This window comes from Malaclemys terrapin, chromosome 6 (genome assembly GCF_027887155.1).
Source record: "Malaclemys terrapin pileata isolate rMalTer1 chromosome 6, rMalTer1.hap1, whole genome shotgun sequence".
In the NCBI taxonomy this organism is placed as follows: domain Eukaryota; kingdom Metazoa; phylum Chordata; order Testudines; family Emydidae; genus Malaclemys; species Malaclemys terrapin.
The window spans coordinates 772,021-789,526 of NC_071510.1; the positions used below are offsets into that span (position 1 = coordinate 772,021).

Genomic DNA, 17,506 nt, shown 5'->3' on the forward strand with positions numbered 1-17,506 from the left:
AAGGAAGCATCACTGGACTGGGGAGAGATCCTGGCTGAGAGGAATTCAGCCAGCAAGGCTGGTATAACCGGTGAGGAGAGAGACTTTTGCTTTGAATTCACTTAGCTTGTTAAGTTGGGTGTTAGTTTGTGTTTTACCTTTTATTTCCTTATCAATTTTGACTTTCACGCCTCATTACTTGTAATTGCTTAACACCTCTCTTTCTGTCGTTAATACATTTGTTTTACTGTTTCATCTAAACCAGTGTGCTTGGATTGAAGTGCTTGGGAAACTCCATGTGAGGTAACAGGATTTGTGCAAATCATTTTCTATTAATAAAATGATGGACTTTATATGAGCTTGTGTTGTGCAGGAGGGAGCTGGGCAGTACAAGATGCACATTTCTGGGGGAAAGTCTGGGACTGGGAGTTTTCTGCTGTTGCCCTGCAGTACAATCCAAGAGTGGCTGGCCATGGGACTCATACAGTATAGCTGGGAGTAATTTACATGCTGGAGGCTGTGTGTGGGCAGACCGGGAGTGGTTGTTCTCTCAGCCAGGCAGTGTAAAAAGCACCCCAGGTTGGAGAACTGAGGATGCAGTTTAACAGTCCAGATTGTACCCTGGGTAATGTCACACAGGGGCCTCGGCTAGAAGATCCCAGTGCAGGAGTGGGGCCATAATTTGCACTAATCAGCTTGTGGTAAAGACAGCACAAAATAGAAGATCATATTGATACGTGAAGTCTACAGCAGTATAACAGCAGAACTCACAGTTAGGGCCTGATCCTGCTCCACTGAAATCAATGGGAGCTTTGCCTTTAGCTTCACCCAGAGCCAGACTAGGGCCTTAGGTCCCAGTTTAACAAAGCACTTAAGCACATGCTTAAAGCTAAGCACAGGCTTAAGTGCTTTGTTGAAGTGGGATGTTAGGATCTGTTCCAAAACCTAACACCACCAATTGAGGGTCTCCCATTAACCCCAGTGGGCTTTGGATTAGGCCCTTCATGTAGAGCAGGGGTCAGCAATCTTTCAGAAGTTGTGTGCCGAGTCTTCACTTATTCACTTTAATTTAAGGTTTCGTGTGCCAGTAATACATTTTAACGTTTTTTAGAAAGTCTCTCTCGATAAGTCTATATTATATAACTAAACTATTGTTGTATGTAAAGTAAACAAGGTTTTCAAAATGTTTAAGAAACTTAATTTAAAATTAAATTGAAATGCTGATCTTACGCCGCCGGCCCACTCAGCCCGCTGCCGGTCTGGGGTTCCGTTCACCCAGTTTGGCAGCGGGCTGAGCGGGGCTTGCAGGACCCCGGCTGGCAAGGGGCCAGCAGCCAGGACCCAAGACCGGCAGCGGGCTGAGTGGGGCCGACAGCTGGGACCCCAGACCGGGGGTGGGAATGTGGGGGGGGTGCAGGAGTCCCGTTTGGTGCTCAGGGTGGGGGTGAGGATGTGGGGGGGTGCAAAAGTCAGGGCATGGAGTGGGCGGGGGCTGGGTATGTGTGGGGGGTGCAGGAGGCAAAACGAAGGTGTGTGAGGGGTGCTGGGTCAGGGCAGAGGGCTGTGTGTGTGTGTGTGTGAGGGGGGGCAGGGGTCAGGGCAGAAGGCTGTGTGTGTGTGTGTGTGTGTGTGTGTGTGTGTGTGTGTGTGTGTGTGTCACGGGGTTCAGGGGTCAGGGCAGAGGGCTGGGTGTGCGGCGTATTCAGGGCAGAGGGCTGGAGGGAATATGCCCCGTCCCCACCTCTTCTCCCAGGGACCCGTGCCCACCTCTTCTCTGCCTCCTTCCCAGAGCAGCGAGCATGCTGTGGCTCTGCTCCCCCACCCCCTCGCAAGGGCGATCAGCTGATTGGCGGCAGGGAGAGGGAGTGAGAGTGGGAGGGGCAGGGAAGCACCACACTGGGGGAAGAAGCGGGGGAGGGGGAAGCTTTGCTGCCGGCAAGACCAAGCTTCTGCTTCCTGCCCCCACAGGAGAGAACGGTGGGCGGGGGGGCTGAGTGGGGCCAGGACCCCGGCAGGGTGCCATTAATAATCAGCTTGCGTGCCATCTTTGGCCCGTGTGCCACAGGTTGCCGACCCCTGATGTAGAGTTTGGATCTGAGGAATTAACAGGCTATCTGCAGTAATTATTGGCTCTTTGTGAAATACCAAATGCAGCAGCAATACTTACACTGCAATCTCTACTAGGCTTACAGTATTTGTGCTGTAAAGGCAATTTCACAGCTGTCTGAAATATCCACATCTCATGCATATTTAAAGCAATTATAAATATTTCTTGTGCTCAAAAACTCCTCCAAATCATTGCATTATTAATTATATATAGTTTCTCCTTACATCCTCTCTTACCCAGGATGACTTTTCAAGTGTTATGTGGTTCATTCTCAAAACTATGGGCAAGACTCAATGACCTTTACTACTAATCTGGTGGAATGAAATGGACAGCTTAATCTTGAGCTGTCAAAGCAGCTAAATATTGTGCAAATCAATGACCTGATCCAGCAGTTTCCCTATGAAGGGAACCCCCACTGCAGGCACAGCAGCTTCCCTGGACGTTTTCTAACAATGCTATCTATGCTTTTGTCATATCCTGGTTACTGTGCAAAGATGGTGTTCTGGTGACAGTGCATTACTCTATCATTTGCCTTACAGTTCAGTTCCAATCTCTGTTATCAACAAGTTATTATTGGTCATAAACAACAAGAAGTCTGGTGGCACCTTAAAGACTAACAGATTTATTTGGGCATAAGCTTTCGTGAGTAAAAACCTCACTTTTTTACTCACGAAAGCTTATGCCCAAATAAATCTGTTAGTCTTTAAGGTGCCACCAGACTTCTTCTTGTTTTTGTAGATACAGACTAACACGGCTACCCCCTGATATTGGTCATAAAATTAATGTACCGGTTTCTTTGTAGGAGACTTTGTTTGGATTGATGCCCAAGGGTACAATCTCTTCAAATACGCCAACTCGAAGGTCTGGGAAACAGTGAGCTCCTCCAGCACTGCTCTGGGAAATTAAAAATGAGGTCATGCCACCACATTAAAGACACACCAACAGATGAACAGATCCCTTGCTGAAACTCCACTGTATTTCGAGTTTCTAAATTCATGTGAGATGTCAATATAAGCAAGTCGCTTTGGGGGACTGGATGGCACAGGGGATTGGTGATGGCTTCTCCCCTTTCATGGTTGCCTCTCTGAATCCACCAGAGAGTGGTGGTGGTTCCAGTCCAGTTGCCAGTGGACAGTTATTCAAATCACTTTAAAAAAGTCAACTGGCCACTAATGGAGATGCCAAGGGCTGAGTGGGCCAGGGACACGGAGCCAGCCACTTTCTGCTAGCAGTGGTTCCTCTTGGGCAGGAACAAGACCTGTTAGCAGGCAGTATGGGGAGGCCTGCCCTGCCACTGAATGTGCGAAGTCTATTTTGCTGATTAAAGAAAGGTTTTGTTATCTGGGGCTGGCAAGCTGGGACCATTCACCATCGCTAAATTCACGTCAAATTTAAAAGAATAAATAAAATTCCCTTCTGATCTCTGGCTCTGCTGGTGTCTGTGTGGCTCATTGCGATCTCCAGTCAGAATGGTCCCTGACCCAGAACACCGTCTGTCCCGGTGGGACTGTGTGTAATGGCAATGTGCAGTGATCCGCGAGGCTCACTGGACCCTAATGTCATGCATGAGGGACTGGCCAGATTCAGGGTTTTACTAACAGCAACACGTATGCAGGAGGAGCTCTGTGTGGGCAGGCGTGAGAACATGCCAATTGCACATGCGGGTGTTTGAGCTGGGAGAATGTCACGCATGAGTGCACATGTGCAACTTCGCACACACAGGTGAAGGCTTTGCTGGGGCCCTAATGAAAAAAAGAGTAAATCAGCACTAGAATTTTATAGAGGACTTTTAGTTTCATGATGCTCAATGATTCCATCTGATTGTCTTATTTACAACATACAAAAGTTCTCACTGGAGACAAAACTATTCACAGGACAGTAAATAATAATGAAACAAAACCATTTATCCCCAAATAAACTGTTCCTTGGGCCAATACTGCAGGAGCTGAATTCCTTGGGTTCAATGTGGATTTTTAGTGCAGTAACATTTATTTCTAAAAAAAATTCTGCAGATGAAAACAAACATTTGAATAAATAATAACTGTATGTGGGTCCCTTTTTCTTACCTTGAAATCCTCTCTGCACAAAATCGTTTTGAACAGAGGGTGGGAAAGCATTGCCTCTATATAAAGACTGGTAGCTACTTTGCTTCCACCAACTGTCCCATTAATGCCTTCTGTAGCAATGCGCACCTAGAAGCCAGAAAGGAAAGCTAGATTAAGATCTAGTCATAATGCAAACCAATCAAAATGAAATTAATGAATCAGGACCAGCTGGGAATGAGAGGAGAGTTGTAGAAAAGTGTTCAGGAAAAGAGAAAAAGTGTGTGTGGGGGGGAAACTATAGTGATCCTGAATGAGAGAGGAGAAGTGCAGCAAAAGAAACTGCAAGAGGAAGGAATTGTTCTATGGCCGGTTTTGCTCTGTACTCATAAAAAGGATAATGAGGAAGTCAGAAAACCTTGTGCAGGAGCAGAAAAAACAATTACAAGGAAGGGGCAAATTCTGCAGTAATTAGTCAGACAGAACCTCCAATGGGAGTTTTAACCGAGTGAGGACTGTGGTATTAGTCCCAATAAAGCAGGTAGAAAGAAAGGGTGAAAGTGCCTGTGTTACAATGAAATCTCTCCAACTCAGATGCATTATAGCTAGACCAATAGAGAATTTTTTTTTGAAGTGAAGACAATCTCAGAACGGATGGAAGCAAATTTTGACTAAATCAAGAGCGAGAGGAAAAGTATGCAGTTGACAAGGGCAAATGTAACGCCTGTCTTTGAGAAGGAAGGACTGAGAAACTACCAAGTAAAATATATGAGCAAAGAAGGGGAAATGAATGTCTCAGGGCATTTCACTGTGGTATCTAGGAGCTGCATAAAAAAAAACCAGCGAGAATATAAAGGTGCTTTTTCTCTTTCCTCTTGGATAGAGGGAGCATGACTTTGTCTATGAAGGGCTTTGGGGTTTATTCGGTTTTAAACACCATCAGTTCTGGGAAGCATTTCATAGGCCAGACATAGGCTGGTTTGTGAGCTCAGAATACTGTGCTGTTCTGGTCCCCAACCCCTAAGGATACAGAAAAGCTAAAGAAAATACAAAGAGGGGCAACAAAATTATGCACAGAGTGGGGATGAGAGACAGAATGACAGACTGAGATAAAAGGACATACAGTAGAATCTCAGCTACAAACACCTTGGGAATGGTAACTCTGAACAAAATGTTATGGTTATTCTTTCAAAAGTTTACAACTGAACATTGGCTTAATATAGCTTTGAAACTTTACTATGCAGCAGAAAAGTGCTGCTTTTAGCCATCTTACTTTAAATGAAACAAGCACAGAAACAGTTTCCTTACCTTGTCAAATCTTTTTTTTAGCTTTCCCTTTATTTATATTTTTTTTGGTAGTTTACATTTAACAAAGTACTGTACTGTATTTGCTTTTTTTTTTGTCTCTCTGCTGCTGTCTGATTGCGTACTTCTGGTTCCAAATGAGGTGTGTGGTTGGCTGGTCAGTTCATAACTCTGGTGTTCATAACTGAGGTTCTACTGTAGTCCATCAAAAAAGTGTCAGGGGTTATGGACCCAGTTCATAAATAATTTCAAGGGAGCTAGACTACAAATGTCTGAAAAGGAACTATTTGTACTCTAGGAAGATAGTAGGACAAGAAGCAAAAATCTGAAGCTAAGGAAGGAAAAGTTTAGGGTAGGCACTGGGGAAAAGACTGAGGGAGCAATGGAGCAGCAGAACAGAGTAGCAAAGCAGGTAGTCAGGGCACCATCACTGCAGATGTTCAGGAAAGGCTGGAGATGTTCATGGTTTTATGTACTGTCGTATAGTGACTAATCCTACACAATGCTGGATGAGCCAAACCCCACCCAGACTTGGAAGGGTTAAATGTGCTGCTGTGAACTAAATCAGTCCCACCTGTTGCACTGGTCGGACGGGAAGGGCTGAAGCGGGGAGAGCCTGCTCAGCTGGGGGAGGAACACAGATGGACGCCCTTCATGTAGCGAGAAAAGCTGGGCTAGGACTGATGGAACCGCCCTGGCACAGGACTATTTGGAAGTACCTGGGACCTAGCAGGGCGTGTCTCACCTGAAGGGGCAGTACAGCACTTGAGAGCTGAGCGCAGAGGGTGGATGGATGAGTAACTTTAAAGGGGCTGAGAACTCTCCTTTATTTTGTGGTTGTGACTTTGGACTCTGCTAGCCCAGAAGGGGATTGAGCTTTTATAATGACCTGGTTGGAGGGCTGAGACACAAACCACCAGAGTGGGCAGGAAACAGTAGTTGAAGAAACTGAGGTAGAGGCTGGCCTGCAGTACCATGCCTCACCATGAGGTGATGGACTGGGGCCCCTAATGTCTGTGAAGTTGTGAGCCACAAAACCATGCCTGACAAACAATCCTCCCCCTTACGCGGCTCTCCATTGTGCAGTTCGATGTAACTCGTTAAACACTCTGCTCTCTCCCTCCATGCAATAGTGCGATTACAGCCTGGCTCTCCTGGGCCACTGTTTCTTGCTAAACAGAGACAAATATGGGGAGGGGAACCAGACGCTCCTTAAAGACTTACCTTGCCAGTGAGATGAAGGTGCTGGCACAGAGACCTCTGCCAAGCACAGAGCCTCACTGGGTCTTTCACCTCCCGGTAACAGTAATATAACAGTACTTCTCCCACTCCACTGCCACAAGCGGGAGAACAAATAGGAAGAGTATTTTAGATTCAGCAGCACACAAGACTATGCAGTTAATACTGTGATTGGTGACAGACAGGGAATTCATCCTTAGAGAACTGGACAGTTTCCTCCAGGCTGTTGTCAAAAGGTTTTGTGGGGCTATGTTGTTTGTTTTCATTTACTTCAAGAAGTGGAAATAAGTCAGAGATGGTGCAGATCTCTATATCCCTATACTGGCCTTGCCAATGTTGACAAAAAAACTAACTAGCCCTGCATGGCATTTCATTGCCAGTAGCTCATATCTCATTTGCATTTGAGAACCAGATTTCTTTAAACACATGCAACGCGAGGACTTGTATTTTCCAGACATGTCAGAGGCTCCTTGAGAACTAAGGCTGAAGTTTGAAAACTAAACTTAAATTTGAATTAGCCACGTGCAAAAAACATCCATGTTTTTTAAAGGGCCAATCAGGAGCCAAATTCTGAGGTGGTGTAAGCTGGGCTCTTACACTCAGACAAATGGTATAACCCACACGCTGGAGAGCCAGGAGAGGGTGACAGTAGAGGGTAGTTGCATATTCTCACCCTCTCCTGCTAGCTGCTTTCCTTGAGAGAAGCCTTTTTATGGCCTCTGAGTGTGTGAGTTCCTCCACCCCAGACCTTCTTTGACTCTGTCGGAAAAATACAGAGATGGGGCCTGATTCTCCACTGCCTTGCATGGTGTGCAGTCATTTACACCAGTGTAAAGTGGGGGTGAAATGCTCCCAGATCAGCATGGTGGGGCTTCACACTCCCTTCGCACGGGTCAGAATGGCTGCACAAGGTGAATTTAGTAAGTGGGAATGAGTCCAGGGGGCTCTAGGTTCCTAGGGGGTCTAGAGGGATCAGACGAAGGTGGGAAGTTGCATCAACTAAGGCCTTGTCATACACAAAAGTTGACACAGTTTAATTAAAACTAACTTGAAATGGCTGTAGTTAAACTGGTGCAAACAGTGACACGGATGCCTTTGCATTGGCTCACCCTAGGCTTACAGTGAGAAACACAGTTTTCATATTGTTGAGGCAATTTCTTACCTTGTCAGTTCATCAAAACTAATGTGGCTTGTGTCTGGGAGCCTATCAGAGAGCTCCTGGCTGTTACAGGTGGGACCGCTTAGCCTATCTGCCTCGTCTGCAGAAGCTGGGTTACTTGAGGTGCTGGCTTCAGCAGCCAACTGCTTTAGAATCACACCTGTCTGCTGCCGGATGTCACTGGAATGCTGCGTGGCGACGTGTATGTGAATGCCGGTGAGGTCGTTAAAGGTTTGTCCGCAGCATTTCCACCCCAGTCCCACTCTGCACGTAGCTGGAGGGCAGCTAGCTGTGACATGCACTTCCTTTGCTTTGACAAAGAGGGCAAATGCCTGCAATGCATTACAAACACTGTCAATTAGGCTTTGATTTCTCCCTAGATCCTGTCACACGACTCGAGACTGGATGAAGGACAAATCCCAGCGATGTGGTGCTTTTAAACAGGCTGCCCAGTTACTGGGCACGGTGTTAGGGTAAGTACACACCCTGGGATCCCTCAGCAATGCATTTCTTGTGATGCTGTCGCTCTGCCTTGCCAAGGCTCTTGGTTTCATTAGAAACAGCTGCCACATTAACCAACTGCAGAGTTATTCTCTGGGCCCAGCCTAGGGTACCATATTGGGAAGCTTTGCAGTACTGGGCCCCAAACCACAACAGAAACACAAGCACTTCCTGTTCCAGTGCTGCCACAGCACCCCCATCCGTCCCCACAACCTGCACCTGCAGCCCCCCGACAGAACCCCCACTGCCGGCCTCACGGAAACATGCTGCTGCCCAGGACACTGTCATGGAACGATATTTCCAAGCATTCCAGTGACCTCCGCATTAACACTCCGATTTGTCATATAATCATAGTAAGTGGATACACCAATCAGCAACAACCCGGCAGTTTCCAGCCCCATCGACCCACTGTTGGAGTAATTAAGTCTTATGTTTTAAATATAACCATGCTCTCCTGTTCATGGACAAGCCCCTCAAGTACCCTGTGGTTCTTGGGACATCACACATTTGGAGGGCAGGTCCCACCATCTTGCCACATCCCTAGAATGTCCCACATCTTCTGCCCCCACTGACCTCTTGCCTGAGTGCATGCAGCTGCCTACCGCTGAGTCCAGTTAACTCCACTGCCAGGGTGGCTGTGTCTGCCCTCCCTGCTCCTGGCCCCTGTCTGAGATGTGCACTTCCACCAGCAGCCCCCTGCCTGAGCCCAGGCAGCACGGGAAACACCTGCTTAGTGGGCTCTCCAGCATCACCCAGAGGAGGGCAGGGAGGTGGGATATGGGGCAGACTGAGGGAGGATGGGAAAGGGGAGAACAGTGGCTTGATAGGGGCTTAGACTGCAGAGGAAAGGGAAGGAGAGTGAGGTGTCACTTCAGGAGTCACAACCCTCTCTGCCTCCTATTTTGGGGGGCTCTGTCACACACGGCCGTTTGGGAAGATGTGTACATAGATATGTGCATGGTGCCACATACTATGTACATTCAGCAACCCCATGTGTCTGAGTAAGTGTAGCAGATGGTATCAGAAGATACAAGGACATGCACTGCAGGCTGCCTGAGCAGAGCTGAGCCGACCGCTGGGAGCCTTAAATATCCCCCCTGTAGCTTCAAAATCAGGGGTTCTCAAACTGGGGGCCAGGACTCCTGTTTGGAACCCCCTTTCACATAGTTGAAAGCAGCTATCAAATCCCCCTCATTCTTCTCTCTTCTGTAGAAGAAACAATCCCAGTTCCCTCAGCCTCTCCTCATAGGTCAAAAACCTCATTCTTCGCTGTGAGCAGGATTACCAAGGCAGTCTCTGCACACTTAGATTTTCAGCACTGTTCGGTTTTACTGTAGCACAGTGATGCAATACATTTGGTTTAGCCTTGGAAATGTAGTGAGCATCCTTGCAGGGCATCTTGAAAATTTCCTTTCACATACAAACACCAGTTTTTAGGTACAAAAGTGGGGAATAACATTATTAAAATAAAACTATCCCTTTAATATGTCATTTCTGTCTGATAAGGAGAGTCTTTCCCACCCATGATTGTTGCATGCAACCCAGTTGTTAGGTGTGGCCGGGTGCTGACTCACCGGCGCAGCGCCTCCTGCTGGTGGTCCAGGGAATTAGATCTTTTCCAGCTCCGGAGCGCCCTCTTCTGGCTGATGTCTTGCCTGCCACTGCCTCCCCCCCCGTGTCCCTCACGGACTCTTTGCCCAGGGGTTCTGCCCACCACATTACCCCCTCACACTGGGTCTCCCCTCCCAGGGGAACCCCCAACCCCCTATCCCCACCTAGCCTCAGTGGCTACTGCCCGTCTCCATCTCGCCCCCGCTCCCTGGGGCAGACGCAGTCTGTAAACCCCTCACCATCAGCAAGGGGGGTTGGACCAGCTGCCTCTGCCTATTCCTGGGCTGCCCCTCTGCAGCCCTAGCACCCTTTTATGGGCCCTTAACTCGGCCTGTAGCCTGGGGCTTTGCTAGGCTGGAGCTCCCCAGCTCCCTCTGCCCTTCCCCAGCACTGCTCCACCCGAGGTCCCCTCCTCAGCTTTCCAGGCAGCCATGTTTTTCTCTCTCTAGACTCTTTCCTTTTGGCCCCCTGCCCTCTTATGAGGGCCAGCTGGGACCTGATTGCACTGGCTACAGCTGGGGCTGCTTCCCAATCAGCCCAGCTTTTCCTCTGCCACAGCCTCTCCCGGGCTGCTTTAAGCCCTTTAACCACCCTGCTACATTAGGATGTAGATATTTAGGCCTGTCTGCAAAGGCCTATCCTTTAAGAATTTAGTGTATTCGTATTATTTAGCTAGTTATAAAGGTATAAAAGAGAGAATTAAAATCACTGTCTGCTGGTGTAAGAGCCATCTCCTACTGTCTGAGGCCTGGTTCTTAAGCTACAGCCTGTGGCTAAGCAGCAGAGGCAGCCATAAGCCGGGAAGCCAACGGTCACGCCCTCACCCGTCACACTGAATTAAGGCAGTTTTGGGCTGTTCAAAAGGTGACTCAATCTATCACCTCCAGAGAAAGGGAAGAGCCTAGAAGATTTAAAGAAAACTCAGGGCATGGCTACACTTGCAGACGTAGAGCGCTTTGAGTTAAACCCGCCTTCGTAGCATGCAGCAGGGAAAGTGCTGCAGTCTGTCCACACTGACAGCTGACAGCGCACTGGCATGGCCACATTAGCAGCTCTTGCAACAGCCACAGAGAGCAGTGCATTGTGGTAGCTATCCCAGCATGCAAGTGGCTGCAACATGCTGTTCAAAGGGGGGTGGGTTGGGTGGAGTGTGACAGTGAGTGTGTTGTGTGTATGTGGGTGGAGAGAGAGTGGGTTTTTGGGGTGCTGAGAGCATGTCAGCATGTTGTCTGTAAGTTCAGACAGCAGCAGATCCCCCCTACCCCCCACCTCTCTCTCTCTCACGCAGCATTCCACAGTAATGGTTGCTTTGTCTCGGAGCAGATAAGCAGCCGGCTGTCAAACTGAGCTTTCAAAGGGCATATCCAAAACAATGCCAAGAGTGGCCACTTGACTTAAGGGAATTATGGGACGTTTTCGGAGGCCGATCAGAGCGCAGTAATGCAACACCTCATTCACACTGACGCTGGGGTGCTCCAGTGGGGGCGCAGCAAACGTTATTCCACTCGCCGAGGTGGAGTACCAGCAGCACTCTAGCCACAGAGTCAGAGCACTCTACATGCCTTGCCAGTGTGGACAGGTAGTGAGCTAGTGTGCCCCGGGGCTCCTTTAATGCGCTGTAACTCGCAAGTGTAGCCAAGCCCTCAGTCTGATAGCATCCTGTCTGGCAAGAATTCACTTATCAATAGCTGGGATGTGAAATCCTCATTTCTTTGTTGTTCTATCACTGTAATCCCCATTTCTCTATTGTTTGTCTGTATAATCTTTGTCTGGTTCTGTGATTGTTTCTGTCTGCTGTATAATTAATTTTGCTGGGTGTAAACTAATTAAGGTGGTGGGATATAATTAATTAGATAATCATGTTACAATATGTTAGGATTAGTTAGTTAAATTTCAGTAAAATGATTGGTTAAGGTATAGCTGAGCAGAACTCAGGTTTTACTACATAGTCTGCAGTCAATCAGGAAGTAAGGGGTGGGTTGGAAATTGGAATCATGTTTTGCTAAGGGGGGGAATGGGAACAGGGACATAGGCAAGGCTCTGGGGTGTCAGAGCTGGGAAGGGGGACACTGAGGAAGGAAACTGGAATCATGCTTGCTGGAAGTTCACCCCAATAAACATCGAATTGTTTGCACTTTCAGACTTCGGATATTGTTGCTTTCTGTTCATCCGAGAAGGACCAGGGAAGTGAGAGGATGAAGGAATAAGCCCTCTAACATCAGTGATTTGTCAGTGTATTTGACAGTACTCGGTGTAACAGTCTGTTTCACTATAATCAGTTGCTATTGTTGTTTAGTCCAGAGAGGCAGAATCACTGTATGTAAAGTGCGTTTCACTGTTGCACCAGAGGACACCTGACCACAGTGAATGTGTGAGTCTTTCATATAGCAACATTAAAATGGGAATTTTTTTTTTAAATAAGAAAATATTGCTCCACACCTGCAAAAATTGGCAGGAGGAAGAGGAGATTTCAGATTGGAAACTTTTAATCAATTTTTTTCTTTAAACTGACTAGATTTCAAGCGGAGAGTGTCTCTTTAAACATTGGTTTCTCTGTGTTTGAATTCTATGTTTCAGATTCACCTTTTCATTTATCCAACAGCAGCAAACCATTGACAATACTTTAATGCACTAACATCCTCTCTTAGGCCCAATTCCACAAACAGCTTAAGCATAGCTAAACTTTAAGCAAGTGTTTAAAATCCCTACCTATTCAGCAAAGCACTTAAATTTAAGCACATACTTAAGTGCTTTGTTGAATCAGGTCATTACATCCCCATTTGCCTTAAAGCAGTGGTTCTCAACCAGGGGTATGCGTAACTCTGGGAATACGCAGAGGTCATCCAGATATTTGCCTAGTTTTACAACAGGCTACATAAAAAGCACTAGCAAAGTCAGTAGAAACTAAAATTTCATACAATGACATGTTTATGCTGCTCGATATGCTATACACTGAAATGAAAGTACAATATTTATATCCCAATTTATTTATTTTATAATTCTATGGTAACAATGAGAATGTAAGCCATTTGTCAGTAATAGTGTGCTGTGATACTTTTGTATTTTTATGTCTGATTTTGTAGCCAGTAGTTTTTAAGTGAGGTGAAACTTGGGGGTACACAAGACAAATCATACTCTTGCCAGGGGTACAGTAATCTGGAAAGGTTGAGATCCACTGCTTTAAAGGTAGTAATTGCAGACTCCTTTCATTTAAATATGATACTAATGGAGCCAAATTATTTTTAACTTATTACTATAACAAGAATTAAGGGTGTAGCAGGAATGAGATAGGAACTCTGTAAAGCAAGTTCTTACAAGATAACAAAGAAATTGTGCAATTGCATAATCTGCATTATGAACATACGCAATGAAGTACTATACTAAAATGTACCTTCTTCTTTGCAAATGCATACTTCTTTCTGACACTGGTATCTGATTCCGCTTTGAGATTGCTTTTGGCTGTCAAAGGAAGAGGATCTTTCAAGTCCAGATCTGGAAATCTTAAAATACTGCACTCCACTTCATCTCCTCCATCCAGCAGCACAGAAGAAGATATCATTGCTGTGTCACTGCAGTTAGGCATAAATCCTGTTCTGTGATCTAGGGAAGATGCAGGCAAAACAGATTTGTCTATATTCTGATCAAACATACACAGCAAATAACGTATTATCAATACTATACATTCAAAACAATAAAAGCACACTGCTGACAGACATTGCTAAAGGCAGTCTTTGTCTTCACAGCCTTTGTCACTGCCCTACAACAGCAAAAAAGTCAGCCAGCAGCAAGCCTTAACCTTTTAAGAATTTAAGACCATAAAAACAGTGTTCACAGAAGTTACCAGATAGCTGTCTGGAGATCTTTATGCCAGGCTTTCAGAGACAGACATTTTCAACTAAGCTTAGAACAGTAAGTCCCCATGATCTCTTCCTATCTCACAAGTTTTGCTGGATAGGGGTATACCGAAATAATCATGGTTTCAAAAACCCTGACCAGTTCATTGGAAAGTGTGACTGATCCGTATGCTAAATACTGCATAGCAGGCTATGGATTTTGTGGCTCCCTCTTCTCTCTGCCTTCTCTGGAAGGTAAATGGTTCTGCTCTCTCTTTACTGGAGGAAGCATGTCTCATCTCACACCTCCTTCCTGGAAACACTTCACCTCAGGGACAATTCACAATTCACAACCTTTTTATAATAACTATACTGACAAAATAACAGTTATGGACTGCTCATCTTGATGGTGTTACTATTTGTACAAGTAAACCAGAACCATGTAAAACTGCTACAACGAGAGAGAGAGAGAGAGAAATGTGTCGTATCTGTGACACCAACATGCACTTCTTGTGTCTCTAGCCTCGTGTCCATCTTGCTCCTCTTCCAGAGCTTTCTACTGGAGTGCAAGAGGAATTCAAGTCTTGCCCTGCCAGGGAATGTTCTGTACCATAGAGGACTTTCACGACACACACAGTATGAAATGCATTCAGTAGAGTTGGTCAGAAAAAGGAATTTCCATCCTGCCGGAAATGCCAACATTCTGAAATTTATTTTGGAACAAAAAGTTGAGTTTTTGAACATTTTCACAGAATGGAAATTCCAACATTTTTTGATTTGGAACATTTTGTTTTGATAATGTTGAAACACAACAGAAAAATCTAAAATGTGAAATATAATATAGAAATATATTTAACATATAATGTCAAAACCAAATATAATAAAACAAGAAAGTCATTATGAATTATTTTTACCTTATCGAAGCAAAATGTTTTGACATAAAATCAAGAAAGCCAAAATAATTTGACACTTTGCTGTTGAAAATTTACATGTTCCTCCAAAATGTTTTTAGACAAAACTGCGTTTTCCAATGGAGAACTATTATGTGGGGGGACAGTTCAACCAGCTCTATTTTTTTCAGTGAATAACATACATTGAACAGATTGTGAGACAGTTTTACATTTGTAATTCCATTTGCAGTATGAAATCCAACAGGCAACTCCCTGAATAGTGTGAACACTTTAAGGCAGGGGTAGTCAATATGTAAATAAAAAGATGTTGGGGTCTGTTTGAAAGCATCTGGTGGTCTGGATTTGGCCTGCGGTCCACCTGTTGACTACACCTGCGTTAAGGTACCATCTGGTTCCTGGTACAATTCCTTGTTTGATTTTTACATTGCAGTGGTGTGTGCCACATTCTAACAGGCAATTGACTTTTCCTGGTCCCTTGGAGAGCTAATTAAAGATTTACAAAGCCTAGAGAAAAAACAACGAAGAGTCCTTGCGACACCTTAGAGACTACCAAATTTACTTGGGCATAAGCTTTCGTGGGCTAGAAACCACTTCATCAGATGCATGAAGTGAAAAATACAGGAGCCGGTATAAATACATGAAGCCTAGAGAGTCTCCCATATGGATGCATTTGCATGATTGCGCCCAAACTAGTAACAATGGCTCAGCTCCTCAAAGGCATTTAAGAGCCCAGCTTCCAATCATTTCAGTCAGGCACCGAAATACCTGTGATAGTATTTCACTCGCTGAGCGTGTAGCTTGGTGGTGTGGGTGTACCGCCCACCCGTGGCCAAGGCCAGCACAGGAGCCAGACAGCGCTCGGGGTGTCTAGACACAGGAATCACCCCGCTGCACCCAGCCCTGTGGGCAACAGTAACAGAAGTGCTCACACCAAACACTGTAAGGCCTGGGGGGAACCCGGTGGTTTAGTAGGGTTGCCAACTCTGACTGAAGCTATTCTGGGAGATTTCCCCCCAACATGACATAATGTCATTGTCTTAAAATCTCCTATTAAAATCTCCTGAATTGCTTTCAGTGGTCACCGGGACATGGATGCCGACTCCAGGAGACGCCAGGCCAATCCGGGAGGGTTGGCAACCCTATGGTTTAGTCTGTCCAGCCACTGGTACCGTGAGCCTGGGCCTGACCGATGGGGCCGTGCCCCCAGCCGTGCCCCCGGCCCAGGGCCCAGGTGTGGGCTGCGCTGGCTGCACACAACGCTGCGCCGCCCGCTCTGGGGAAAGCTTCTGCCATTGCCGGCAGCCCTGTGCTCCCATCGCCACGAGCCCGTCCCGCTCCTTGGCCTGTCAGCGCTGGCCTGGCTGGGCACTGGAAGCTGCAGGGGCTCAGAATCGGGCCCACTGGAGCCAGCAGTAGCTAAGACACTGACTCCACTGAGGGCAGGATCAGGCCCGTGCGGCGCTGGGGGGGGGGGGGGCGACCTCAGGATCGGGCCCATTGGTGCCCACAGGAGCTAGAACATTGGCTTCACTCCGAGGAGGATCGGGCGCTAAGAGCGCCTCAGGATTGGGCCCGTGGGAGCTGGGGGCGTCACGGGCCCGGGCAGGATCGGGCCCTTACTCAGGCCCCTTTCCCGGGAAGGGTTGCTTTTTCGCCTCCCAGGGACTCTGATAATTTCGCGACTGTCCCTTGCCCGCCCCGGACGTCATCCCCCGCCATACCATAGAGCAGCAGATAGAGCGGCGCTCAGTGCTCGCGAGGAAGGGGGTGGGGGCGTGGCGTGGCGTAGTGTAGTGGCAACTCTCCCGCCGCCCTTTGCCCCGGAAGTAGCTCGCGGGCGCGGCTGGACGGAAGCTGGATTGGGAGGGGGCGGCCGGAGGGAAACGCTTCTAGGCGCCGCCAGGGCCCTTGCTCCGCGCCGCCTGCCTCGCGCCGCCCCCGCAGCCCGCGCGCCCCGCCCCGCCCGGCCCGGCCCGGCCGCCAGCATGTCGCGGCGGCGGCACAGCGACGAGAACGATGGTGAGCGGGGCGGGGCCGCGGGGAGGGGAGCGCGGCGCGGCGGCGGGGCCCTGCGGCGGCCCGAGGGAAACGCGCGAGCCCCGGGGCTGGGGCGGGAGCCCGCCTCGCTCTCCCGCGTCTCTCCGGTGTCAGGCGGACAAAGGCGGGCGGGGCCGGGGAGCGGAGCGGAGCTTGTGGCGCTGCCTGTAGCGATGCGAACCGGAGCCCGGCGCCGCTCCGAGCCGGGCTCCGGCCAGTCTGCGCTGTGCACGTGCTGGGCTGTGGGCAGGCGAGTAACCCTCCGGGCTCCGGCCACTTTACTCACCTGAGCAACGCGACGTGTAGCAGGGAGTGTTTGCAGGCCAGGCGGTAGTTCTGTCCTGAATGTAGTGTGTGACGCTGCCCTGAGCACTCAGCAGAAAGGTCCCTGCCCCTCACCCAAGGGTCTCCCAGTATATACTAGCTGTGTTTTTCCTTTGATTTCTTTGGTGAATATCTAGAGCGTATCTCCCCGAAATGAAAACATCCCCGTAACAGTGTACGGTGCTTTGGGGGAGCGTATTCGTTCATTGCCTCTCACCCTGGTATAATAAATTGAGTTCATGTTTCTGTTTCAGGAGAATTAATTGGTGACCTTTAATGTTCTGGAAGGCCTTTGCCTGTTATATTGTCTTGATTTATAAAGTACTGTAGTAGACACAATCTAGATGCCAAGAACTTTTGCTAATCTGTTTCACTTAATGGCAGTAGCAACAGCAGCTTTGAATCGCATTGGGGGGAGGAGTAGCTCAGTGGTTTGAGCATTGGCCTGCTAAACCCAG

At 47.7% G+C, this 17,506-nt stretch overlaps 2 protein-coding genes across 4 annotated transcripts in view; one reads left to right on the top strand and one right to left on the bottom strand.

Moving 5' to 3' along the window:
- TSTD2 (thiosulfate sulfurtransferase like domain containing 2) overlaps window positions 1-14,060 on the bottom strand; it is a 46,728-nt gene extending 32,668 nt beyond the window's left edge. For all 3 annotated transcript variants that reach the window (XM_054031744.1, XM_054031743.1, XM_054031745.1), the window contains exons 1-6: window positions 13,785-14,060; window positions 13,335-13,543; window positions 7,835-8,163; window positions 6,658-6,766; window positions 4,153-4,278; window positions 2,875-2,980 (exon numbers count right to left, since the gene is read on the bottom strand). In XM_054031744.1, coding sequence (XP_053887719.1) covers window positions 2,875-2,980; window positions 4,153-4,278; window positions 6,658-6,766; window positions 7,835-8,163; window positions 13,335-13,526 — 862 coding nt within the window. In that variant the 5' untranslated portion in view covers window positions 13,527-13,543; window positions 13,785-14,060. The remainder of the gene's footprint in view (window positions 1-2,874; window positions 2,981-4,152; window positions 4,279-6,657; window positions 6,767-7,834; window positions 8,164-13,334; window positions 13,544-13,784) is intronic.
- A 2,581-nt stretch (window positions 14,061-16,641) lies between these two features.
- The window catches only part of NCBP1 (nuclear cap binding protein subunit 1), a 52,003-nt gene continuing 51,138 nt past the window's right edge, over window positions 16,642-17,506 (top strand). The window contains exon 1 of the mRNA XM_054032115.1: window positions 16,642-16,706. Within this exon, the coding sequence (XP_053888090.1) occupies window positions 16,673-16,706 (34 nt within the window). The 5' untranslated portion in view covers window positions 16,642-16,672. The remainder of the gene's footprint in view (window positions 16,707-17,506) is intronic.